General features: G+C 36.0%; 1 protein-coding gene and 1 non-coding gene across 2 annotated transcripts in view; one reads left to right on the forward strand and one right to left on the reverse strand.

Annotated features, from left to right (window-relative positions):
* The window catches only part of Lipi (lipase I), a 38,846-nt gene extending 32,150 nt beyond the window's left edge, over positions 1-6,696 (forward strand). Inside the window, exon 11 of the mRNA XM_032899403.1 lies at positions 6,081-6,696. Within this exon, the coding sequence (XP_032755294.1) occupies positions 6,081-6,168 (88 nt within the window). The 3' untranslated portion in view covers positions 6,169-6,696. The remainder of the gene's footprint in view (positions 1-6,080) is intronic.
* LOC116899761 lies at positions 737-842 on the reverse strand. The gene has a single exon (XR_004387775.1). It is a non-coding gene; the product is annotated as a U6 spliceosomal RNA (small nuclear RNA).
* Positions 6,697-12,217: the final 5,521 nt, after the last annotated feature.

Below are 12,217 nucleotides of genomic sequence, written 5' to 3' on the forward strand. Positions count from 1 at the left end.
TATCATCTGACCAGAGACAGCAATGCTAACAGATACTTGGATAAAAGTATGCTAATTTTAATTGACTGGAAAATCAATGTAAACCATGTGGCAGCGTTTTCTCTTTAGATGTGTCCACACAGATAATACACAGTCTTGTGAGAATTCAGACTGCCAAACTGTGGAAGATGTGGGTTACAAAAGATGTGATGTCTGATGACCCACCGTAATTTGCATACCCTTAATAAACATTTACTCCTCCAGATACAGATTGTTAGAAACCACACAGAACCTCCTCCCAGCAACTCCCTATAACCAAGATCTTAGATCTGAGGAACTAAGGAACATACATATGAGAGGGGTGACCTTGGATGGTTTCCAGAAAAATCTCTGACTAAACTCACCTTTAAAACCTTAATACTAAATATTTCTTATTGGTGTGTATTTGTATGACTTTCAGTAAGTGAAGGATTTCAATTACAGACAGAAGAAAAATTCAGAACATTTTTTATTTGTACTAAATGATCTTTGATTTTTGGTTCCACTTCCAACCTCTATCTGCTGTGACTGGCTCATACTTTTCCAGATATTATAAACATAGGATTAAAGGTCATTGTATATGTGGCATTTTGCATGTAGCTGTTCTTTATATCACTGAAGATTATGAATTAATAGTATTTCATTTAAAAGTATTATGCAACTTACCCACTCACCATTTAAAAGACATGAGTTATAGTTTTGTTTGTTTGTTTGTTTGTTTAATGAGGAACACTTTATGAATTTTTATGCATCCTCGCACAGGGGCCATGCTAATCTTTTCTGTATTGTTCCAATTTTAGTATTTGTGCTTCCAATGCGAGCACTTAGTTTTGTTTCTTATTAGTAAACTTGTACTTGCATATGGGTTTTTATATGATTATAAGGTGTCATTTTTCTTGTATAGATATCAAGAAGCAGGATTGTTGAATCATATGATATGTCTTAGGCTTTATAAGAAACAATCAGGGATGGGGATTTGGCTCAGTGCTAGAGCGCTTGCTAGCAACAAGGCCCTGGGTTCAGTCAGCCCAAAAAAAAAAAAAAAAAAAAAAAAAAAAAAAAAACAAAAAAAAAAAAAAACAAAAAAAAAGAAACAATCAAAGTATTTTTCAAAGTAGCTATAAGTCTTGCTACTTTTGAACAGCAGTATATATTTATTGCTCTTCCGACAAGTGTTCCTCTACTACTGTCTTAGTTACTTCATATTGTAATGATAAACAAATATGATTACGTCCACTTACAAAAAATACATTAAGTGGTGCTTGAACTTCCAAAGAGATAGGAGTCATTATGGCAAGAAGCAGAGCATCAGACAAGCAGGCATGGTACTAGAGCAATATCTGAGACTTCATATCCCAATGCATAAACAGGAAGCAGAGAACATCCTGGTTATGGAAGGAGACTTCTGGAACAGGAAGCCAATCCCAGTCTCACTCCTTCCCCCAAAAGGCCACACCTTCTAATCCTTTCCAAACACCACCAACTAGAATCCAAGGATTCAAATGCCTGAGGCTTATGGGGGGCATCTCATTTAAATCACCACGTCTAGGTTACTTTTCAGTTTTATTCTTTTTCTTTTCTTTTTTTTTTTTAAATCTTTATTAACTTGAGTATTTCTTATCTACATTTCGATTGTTATTCCCCTTCCCGGTTTCCGGGGCAACATCACCCTAACCTCTCCCCCTCCCCTTCTATATGGTGTTCCCCTCCCCATCCTCCCGCCATTACTGCCATCCCCCCAACAATAACGTTCACTGGGGGTTCAGTCTTGGCAGGACCAAGGGCTTCCCCTTCCACTGGTGCCCTTACTAGGCTATTCATTGCTACCTATGAGGTGGGAGCCCAGGTTCAGTCCATGTAGTGGCTTAGTCCCTGGAAGCTCTGGTTGGTTGGTATTGTTGTTTATATGGGGTCTCGATCCCCATCAAGTTCTTTCAGTCCTTTCTCTGATTCCTTCAACGGGGGTCCCATTCTCAGTTCAGTGAATTGCTGCTGGCATTCGCTTATGTATTTATGTGTTATGGGTGTGTCTCTCAGGAGAGATCTACATCTGGTTCCTATCATCCATCTTATCTAGTTTGGTGGCTGTATATGTATGGGCCACATGTGGGGCAGACCCTGAATGGGTGTTCCTTCTGCCTCTGTTCTAAACTTTGCCTCCCTATTCCCCACCAAGGGTATTTTTGTTCCCCTTTTAAAGAAGGAGTGAAGCATTTGCATTTTGGTCATCCTTCTTGAGTTTAATGTGTTCTGTGCATCTAGGGTAATTCAAGCATTTGGGCTAATAGCCACTTAACAATGAATGCATACCGGTTTTATTCTTTTGGATTACTTTTGGATTGCTACTTGATTGGTTGCTTGGTTCTAGTTTTGTTTTGTTTTGTTTTGTTTCTTACCCCATCGGATATTTTTTATTTACATTTCAAATAGCAGATATGCAAATAGAGCTTGTTGTTAATTGGCATTTTTCAAATGACAATGATGAGGTCATCTGTCAGTCTGTACTCTGGAGAAGTCCTCATGTTTGCCTCAGCCTGAAACACATTTTACTTTCGATACTTTTACAGGTCGCTATGGTGTCTGTTGCTCTGATTGTATTGAAAAGCTTAGTGGTATATTTTTTTTCCTTTCTCAAAAGATGACAAATTGTTTTCTTTGGATAATCATTTTTTCTGATTTGGGACAGATTATAATATGTCTGAAAATGTTATTCATATATCTTAGCTTTCTATAAGAAATGATTGATTATAATATTGTACTATAATACCTTTAAAGCATAAAAGGTAAAAAAAATCATATTTTCTTCTACGAAGGAATTTGATAAATTAACTCTTTGTAGATTTTGTTCTTTTTTTTTATGAGTCCATTTAAAGTTTCAACCACATATTGAATTTATTTTTGTTTTTTTATATCATTTATCTGTATTCTTTGGGGATTCCTATTTCCTATTTTACCTCCCATCTCCTTCAGATCCTCTCCTCCCCCATTTCCCTCAGAAAAGTGCAGGCTTCCCGGGGATATCAACTGAACACAGCACAAGTTGCAATAGAACTAGGCACATACCCTCGTATCAAGGCTGGATGAGACGACCCAGCGGAGGTACAGCATCCCAATTTGCCTCCACTGTTAGGTGTCCCACAAGAACTCCACGCTACACATCCAGAACACGTATGGACGTGATTTAGATTAGGCCGGTACAGGCTTCCTGGCTGTGACTTTAGAATCTGTGAGCCCCTATAAGCCCTGCTTAGTTGATTCTGTGGGCTGTGTTCTCTTTTTGCCCCGACCTCTCTGACAGAGCCAGGGGAATGGGAAAAAGAGGAGGAGGAAGGATTGTAGGCGCCAGAAAGGAGCCTGTATGGGTTTGGCACTGGGTCTTTGCATCTTCTTTAATCAACTGTGAGATGAATCTTCTCTGTTGGCCTAGGTACCAATTTGTTCTTCTGTCTGGTGTGGTCTGCACTTGAGCAGGGCTATGTATATGTTTTATAAATGCAGAACTTCTATAAATATCTTTGAGGTTGATTTCCAAGGAGCTAATAAATTACTTTTGGACAGATGTTCTTTAGAAGGCCTGATTTCATGGTGTACTAGACAGACTTGGAGAAGTATTTAACCTAGGTTAATTTACTTCCAGCCTTTAAACACACTTTATCTAGCTATGACCTGTATGTCGAGAATTTATGGCTGTCTAGCAGTTAAGACAGGGTATATTTCTGTCCCTGTATTAATGCTTAAAATCTTTCTCTAAGCCATTTTGCACAGGAATATTAGAATAGTAAATGTGGCAAGTCATGCAAAGGTCTCAGGAAGATTTTTAAAATAAGGAAAATGTATTTCTTATAATTTGTTTTGTTATTTATAGGTTGCAGTAAAAACTAGATTGATTTAATTTTAGATATTATCTTAGAATTACTTCCAATGTTTTAAGTTAAACAATTAACTTAAACTTCCAATTAAAGTTTATGTTATTTCGATGAAATATTTTTCTCATGTATTAATCTCTAATAAGCAAATTATTAGAAGTGTAATATTCAATGGGTATGCTACAATAAAAAGCATAGAAACATTTTTTCTCTTGGGACTTGTAACAAGTAGATATTTTCTTTGAAATAGCATTTTCATGCAAAAGCAGGACATATCAATTTTATAAAATAAAACACTGAGAGTCATGGCAGTGAAAACAGGTGACTTTTCATACTGTAAAGAGAAAGAAAACTGAACTTTCGCGTACACACTGGCAAAATTTAAGGTTGCTAGGCCTTACACATTTGCTTAAACTGCCCTTACAATATTGCACATGCCTTATGAAGTGAAGGTTATTTAATAGGACATATAGTCTGAATATTAGTAACCTAAATACATGGTGATCAGCTTGTGAGCTTATTTCTATTGTAAAAAATGAAAGAAGACGTCCTTGCGCTGTTCATACATCTTAGACATGCAGCAAAGGCACTGAGCAGCTGAAGTAGCTTTTTCATTGGTAGATCTGACACATTTTTAATACAAAAAGAGTGTAAAAATGTGGCACAGGAAATTCAAATATCAAAGCCATACTCATGTATAAGTACAACAGAACAGAGCAAGTATTGGTAAACGTTTTTGAGGAACTAGAAATCTTCCCTTGACTTTTCTTTAATTATATTTTTTAAAGTTTTATATTTAATATTTAATTATTTCATGCGTATGCGTATTTTGCCTATGGAGGCAACTTTACACTCCTTGCATGTAGTGCCCACATATTCCAGAAGAGGGAATCCAATCCTCTGACGCTGTCTTCAGCTGTTTTGTGGTTGGTGGAAATGGAAACCCCATTGTTCTTTGTAAGAGCAAGAAGTGCCTTCAACCTCTGAGTCAACTTCAGTTCCTAGAAGCAGACACTATAACATAATGAAAGCCATTTCTCTGAATATTTAAAACTTTTTCCCAGATTTGAGTGGTATCATTCCACAATTATAGTCCCATGGCATGAAAATGAAAGTTGTAACCAGATTTTATTATGTCAAATGTGAAATATGTGAACTATCCTCTGTTAATTTTTAAGATGATCAGAGTTTATGTTATATATGCAAACATAAAATGTATTTCTTATAAAAGTCAAGCATTTTAAATACAATCTTCTCCTAAGTGTTTTTATAACACTGACAGCTATCGTGGTTCATGCCTGCAGTCTCTACATAGGCAGGATAGAGCAGAAGGTTTAAAGGACACTCAAGACCAACCCGAGCACTATAAGAAGAAAAACAAACAAACAACAATAAATAACACCACCAAACACCCAATAGTATTTCCACCAGCTGGGAGGTTGATAAAAGTAAGATAACCTGTGTGGTTGTCTTGATGTCTTTTGACTTAGCTACTATTGATGATTTTTAAAAAATGTTTACTTCTACCATGCATTAATTTTTCCCTTCCATAGATTTGTACCAAGCTTTTGCTATTTAACTTGATACCCTGTACTTTTTTTGTTTGGTTTTTGTTTTGTTTGTAGGTTTCTTCAAATATTAACAGGAAAATAAGCAGTTGGACAAGAGTCTTAATTAACCATAGCTGTTTGACCTATTAGACATCTCAAATGCAGTCTCATAAAATGTACAATATATTACATGGTGTTATTTCCATTTTAATGAATGGCAAAACAGGGTTGAAGAAATGCATGTAGATAAATATGTTTCACATGTCACTCTGTCTCCTTGGTGTTAGTCATGATGGAAAGAGTATTATAGGTACTTTAACATTGAATTCAGGAAAACACCAATTTCAGTAGCACCATTTATTGTCCTACACAATTCTCCTATGCCATGTGAAGATCTGCATGGTAGCAGAGATAGGAGTGGAAAGGAGAATTATTTTCCTTCTTAGGAGTATGTTCTCTATGTTACCCTTAACAGATGAGACAAGTGAATTCAGTTCTATGGGATAGTTCCAATGCCCTTCTTTTGGAAAAGTAGCTAGTTACAGAATATACTATTCTAATACTACATTAATACATTGAAAGGAAATAGAATTTGCTACTTTATGCTTTAATATGTTTTCCTCTTTTCTTTTCTTTTCTTTCAAAGACCACCAATTTGTAAGTATGATTTTGTACTTAAAGAAAGAGCCAGGATAGATCTTCAACCAGATGAGTGTAAGAAACAGATGGGGTGATCGCCTTCTTTCTTCCAGTTTAAATTATGGACTGAGAAAATTGTCAACTGCAGCAATGTAAGCAGCCACAGACTAGAATGGCTAGTCAATCTGTAATTCAGGTATATCCATTTTAATACATTTTAAAGAATAAAAATTAGAAAACAAAGCGTGCACACGACAAAAATGCATTGTGCATATATTCTAAAGCTGTTGTTTCTCCTTCCCTGCTTCCTAAGTGAAATTCAACATCGAATGTTTACATCTGCTACTTAGCCTACTAATAAGTGAATATGTTAAAGCACAGTTCCTAAGAAAAATGAGAAGCTTTTTGAGTGCTTTGCAGTGGGGCAAATTCAGTATCACTGAACATCTCTATTATGGAAAAACAGTTTTTTACATTTGAAAATATGTTTAGTGAAATAAGTTGAGATTATGTGAATCCTGTGAATATGAAGAACTTGTTATGCACTGTAAATAAGGGCGTTGTGCTAGGGTGGTCAATAAATTAATATTTTATGCATCTACCTGGCTTAAGATGAAATCCTTGATTTAATGTTAGAATTTTTGAGTGGATTAATTGAATTTTTTTTTCAGTTCCCTAAGAAATGTTTGTGAAATGTACTTAATAAAATTATGAATAGTGTCTGTCCATCATGATGATAAAAATAAACATGATTCTACATAATAGTCACAAGGATCATTATTGCTTTTGGAACATATTAACCTATCCAATTTTATAAAACCTGATGAAACAAGTCTTGTTGCATAACTGAGGAGGAGACTCCAGCATAAAGATGCTAAAGATTTATTGCATAACTCAAATTCCCTGGGAGATGTCTGGATTCATGTCAGTCAACTGTGAATGTTTTTCATTAACTTTGTAATGTGAGGAGTTAGATTAATTAACACTACTATTTGAAATACAATCTACATTTCCTTGACATTTTGCAACCCACCTGATAATTGAGACACTTCTATGCCACAGATCTTTCTTTCTTGTGTCTCAACCTCTCTATAGTTTATGTTACATGTTTCTAAACCAAAATAGCAAGTATAGTAAATATCCATGTTCTTCATTGTTTTTCGTGATGAGTGTTTTAGTGAGGATTGTCTTCTCACTGTATATGTCATGCTAGACATGTGAAGAAGATAGGCTCTTCTATGTATGCGAGGGTTGTGTTCAAATATTTACTTAAAATTCGTGTAAAGTTTACTAGCAAGGTTAGAGTGTGACACACACCACGTATCTTGTTTTAATACCATCACATTTCTAAATGAATTTGTATCTAATTTTAAAATTAAAACGTTATATGCATGTGTGTGTTTTTCTATGTATGTTGGGGCATATGACTATGTCCGTACACACACAGAGTTGTGTGTGTTGAAGTCAGGGAATCAACTCAAGTGTCAGTGTCATGAGTGATGTTCATCTCCTTTGAAATAGGAATTCTCGTTGCCTAGGACTTACCAGTTAGGCTAGGCAGGCAGATCAGCATGTCCTTGTAATTGTCCTATTTTTGCCTCTCCAACATTCAGATAGCATACAGCACTATGTCTGGTATTTTGTTTAAAAGATTGTTTATTCATTTAGTTTTGCTTAGTGTATGCATGTGTGTCTGTGTGGGGCTGTGTGTACAAGTGAGTGTAGTTGCCTGCAAAGCAGTGGGCATCAGATCACCAGGAGCTGGAGTTACAGGTAATTTTGAGCTTCCCAGACATAAGTACTAGGAACTGAAGTCAGATCTTCTGTAAGAACAGCCACTACTTTTAATGGCTGAGACATCTTGCCATTTCCATTTCAGTAATTTTTACACAGGTTTTGGGAACTGGACTCAGGAAAAGGCAAGTGATTAATTTTCTTGCCAAAATTATTTACCTAGCTGAATACATTACTATGCAGTACTCATCTGATTATGTGAAGTTTCTGTTGATCTATTAAAATTATCAAATAACAAACTAAGGTGAGGAGGGGGCTAGGATTCCAATAGCTTCTTCAATACTGACCACCATGTATCTATCTTTATTAAACTCCAAGTAGTAAAAACTTCTAAAACCTCTCAATACAACTACCAGTTGGGACCTTAAACAAATAATTTTTCATCCAGCTGACATTTAAGGTACTATAGCAGTATTAATTCAATCTGTGCAATGAAATCTTTATTTGAAATGTCTCATGTACCTTTACAAATTTTCTGTAAGCATACACTTTGAATATCCTCAGTGACTGGGTTAGGAATCATGAAATAAAAACTGAATGATGGAAAATATTGGAAAAACTTTTTGGGCAGGATTTGATTGTTCTATAATGAGTAATTAGTGAGCATTCTGTAAATCTATGAATGAATAAGTGAGTGAAAAATCAAATCCTCCACAGCAGCCTAGAGCAATAGGGGGAACTTGGCTCCTAAAAGTGTGATATGTCTGGGGAGTATTGAGCCAAATGACACAGAATTTGCTGAATGTGACCATCTTGTCAAGCTCACAGAAACACATGCTGTTCTTCTGGGGTGTGTTTTTAGATTTTTCAAATGAAGACATTGCTAAACATTCCTAAACAGCTCTACGACAAAAAATATAATTTAATTTCTCAGGTGGCATAAGTGAGATGGATGGAAAACCTTAGGGGGTACTTTTGAGATGTAGTACTTTAAAACATGACGAGAATGTTCCTTAATATTTTATTGTCTTGTAAACATAGGGTATGTGAAAAATTTAAAAATGTCTGAAAGGTGAGCAGCTGGTAATACAGATGGTGTTGATGAATAGAATTTGGATTTCTGTACCATGGCTTATATTTCTGGAATGCTAGGCTCTTGGCTCAGAGTAGAATTTTGTCTCATAGGGACATGGAAGATTGTTTTTGCATGAAGGCTAAAAGTGGTTTAAATGGAACACAAGATTACAGAAAGTGTTTGAAGATTAAATTTAAAGTCACCATCCACCCAGACTCATTGTGCCAAATTGCATACACTTCAAGGTTTCTTCCTTTGATCCTTATCAACAGGAAAACAGTTTTTAGCTCAGACTCACCCACATACCATTACACTCTTGGACCTTTTCTTGGTTGTTCCCATGGTTAATTTATTTGTCCCACGTATGCCTCCCACCTTTGCCTCTGTCTCCTCTCTTAACCAGAAATGCTGTCCCATATATGTGTGATAGCATGGCTCTAATGAATCTTTGTACACTTGTATTCCATTCTGAGAATGAAATTGGAAATGTATATATCTTTATTTCAGAGTCTCATGAGTGTCTAAATTATTTCAGTTGTTCATTGACCTATGTCAAATTAAATAAAGGAAGCAGTAACATTTTCAAGTTTCTTTCTTTTCACTGGGGCAAGTGTGGGCAGCAATCATTATTATCAGACTGTCTGGAACAAAATGTTACAGGTGGGTATTCTTGAAGATCAGAGTATTCTTAGAGATTTGATATTCTCTAGGTTTCAAACCTTTCCAAAACAAGACTTAGGTATGACAAGATTTTGACCAAGACAGAGTATATAGTTAAGTTTAATTAGAAATAAATTGAAAAATAGCTTCCTAACTACATGTTATTAAAACAATCATTAACATCTGAACAGATAAACTAGAGATCATTTTAATGCCATTCATTAATAGCACATTAGGAAAATTAAACATTGCTGGCAAGGAAACAGTGTCCATAGCTATACAGATACTAAAATCACTACACTTTATCAGATGAATATGTCATTAGTTTCAAGAGTGTTTTATTATAGAGAGTTAAAAACTATATAAATGTTATTTACTTCCCAGAACTTTCATCAAAAGTAGCACTTGATATTTGTTGGTTTAAATATATATTCTGTTTTCACATGAAATAAAGAAAAGCATTAAAGAAAAATTATTAAGCTATATAGGGTTGTGATGGTGCAGTATATAGGTGCTAAACACCTCAATATCTCTTGTTATTGAAAAATCCAGTAGCTAGGTTTTAAAGTTATTTTATTATATAGAAAAATATAGAAAATTTAAATTCATCAACAAGGCTACTTTGGCAAGGGATCATAGACAAAGGCCTTCTAGGTCTATAGGACCCATCCAAAATAAAGAAACATCCTGGATTATAATATGATCTGGCTGGAATACAGACCTGCATTTAGTATATACGTTTAATACCTCACAGTGCAGTTAATGCTAGTTATTAGAGGGAATTAGTCATGTTTGAAAGTGATATGCAATTGAGTTGCAGACAAAGTGACACATTAGAGAAAGATTTGACAGAATGAGTCAGGGATAGGATATGTCCAACTCACGCTAGAACAACAAAGGAAAGATAGAAAAGGAAGGTTACTTAAAAGCAGAGAGAGAGAGAGAGAGAGAGAGAGAGAGAGAGAGAGAGAGAGAGGGAGAGGAGAGGGAGAGGGAGAGGAGAGGGACAGGAGAGGAGAGGAGAGGAGAGGAGAGGGAGGGAGAGAGAGAGAGAGAATTGTGTGATATAGGGACAGGTTACAGAGAGAACAAGCTAGACACAGGTGAAGGTGGAACGAGCTAGAGAATGAGCCACAAAATCATTACATCTAACCAAAGTCAGCATGATGCCAAGCAAAGCAATTTGGTGAGAAGCAGAGAGAAACCAGATTGAATCAGTCAGCTTGGAAGATTAGATAGCATGGGGACTAGAAGCTTCCAGTTCTAGGCCTAGGAATAGTTATACCAGAGAAAGAAGTTATCTGGAGTCATCCCAAGCCATGCATTCACAGTTTGGGTCTGGCTCCATTTCTTCCCCTCATCTATGGAAATAAAATTGATATCGATAGAAACGTTAATCACAGCATTCCAGATTCTAAAAAGAAATCTCAGAAACCAAAGCAACTCTTCCCTTGAATATTTTATACAGTAATTATTATTACTGTATAGCAATATGAAAGATATTGTTTTTTTTCTTTTATTCCAAATCTGTAGATAGACTGTTCACTACAACAATGGTGTCTATTCTAATGGGGTACCATTTGTCAGTTGCTCTTAATCCAGTTGCTGAGGGATATAGTGGGTTGCTAATTTGGGCCTGCAAAATTGATTGCCCCTGAGAGGAGAGAGTCTGAATTTAAAAGATAGCTGAGTGACCCTGCCCCTAGTTAATTGAGATCGGTAAATAAAGATGCCAACAGCCAATATCTGGGCAGAAGACAGACACAGACGGGGTTGAGGTTTCAAGATCTTGGGGTAGAGGAGACCATGAGGAGAAAAGGAGGAAGAAGAAGATGCTATGAAATAAAAGGAGAAGGTGCAGGAGAGGAGAAGGGAGAAGTGGTCAGGGGTTACGAGAGAGAACATGGCCCCGAGGGCTGTCCAATTGGAACTAAGAGCAGTTCAGATGAAACGGTAAGTCCTAACTTGGGGTTTTCGATAGGGAAAGAGATTCTAACAACATGGAGGCTAGGCAACTGCTCTTGTGCTGATTAGGGATTATTGCAAATATAAAGGCGATTTTTGCTTGCTTGCTTGTTTGTTTCTGCATATTTTTAAATCCAGGAACTCAATGATCAAGGCAGAGAAGCAGCTCCCCGGCAAGGAATTTTTAATAGTTATTACAACAAGGTGAGTTTGGGGCCAGGTAAGAGATACGGGTCTAATTTATCTCTTCTTCATGTAGCTATCCAGTTTGACCAGCACAATTCAGAGAAGATTCTGTTCTTTATCTGGTGTGTATTTCTGGACTCTATCCTAAATTCAGTGACTGTAGGAACTATTGTTTGCATCCTCAATACTATTCCATTGATAACTGGGTCTATATTTATGAGACTACCCTGCTGCTTTTGTTACTTTAGCTCGGTAATTTAAATTTCAATGAAGGTCAAAGTATATTGATGGGGATTGCATTGAATATGTGATTGATTTGGGAAGAATGGCTATTTTCAGAATTTCTATCCATCTAATTCATGAACCTTGGATGTCTTTCTATTGCTAACATCTTCTATTTTTATCTTTAGTCACTTGACATTTTTATTGTACGTCTTTCATCTCCTTCATTAGATTTATTCAAGAGTTAGCTTGGAAGACTTCTGTGGACAGGGTTGTTTCCCTAGTTAATTTTAAGTATGTGA

This window comes from Rattus rattus, chromosome 4, assembly GCF_011064425.1.
Source record: "Rattus rattus isolate New Zealand chromosome 4, Rrattus_CSIRO_v1, whole genome shotgun sequence".
Lineage (NCBI taxonomy): Eukaryota > Metazoa > Chordata > Mammalia > Rodentia > Muridae > Rattus > Rattus rattus.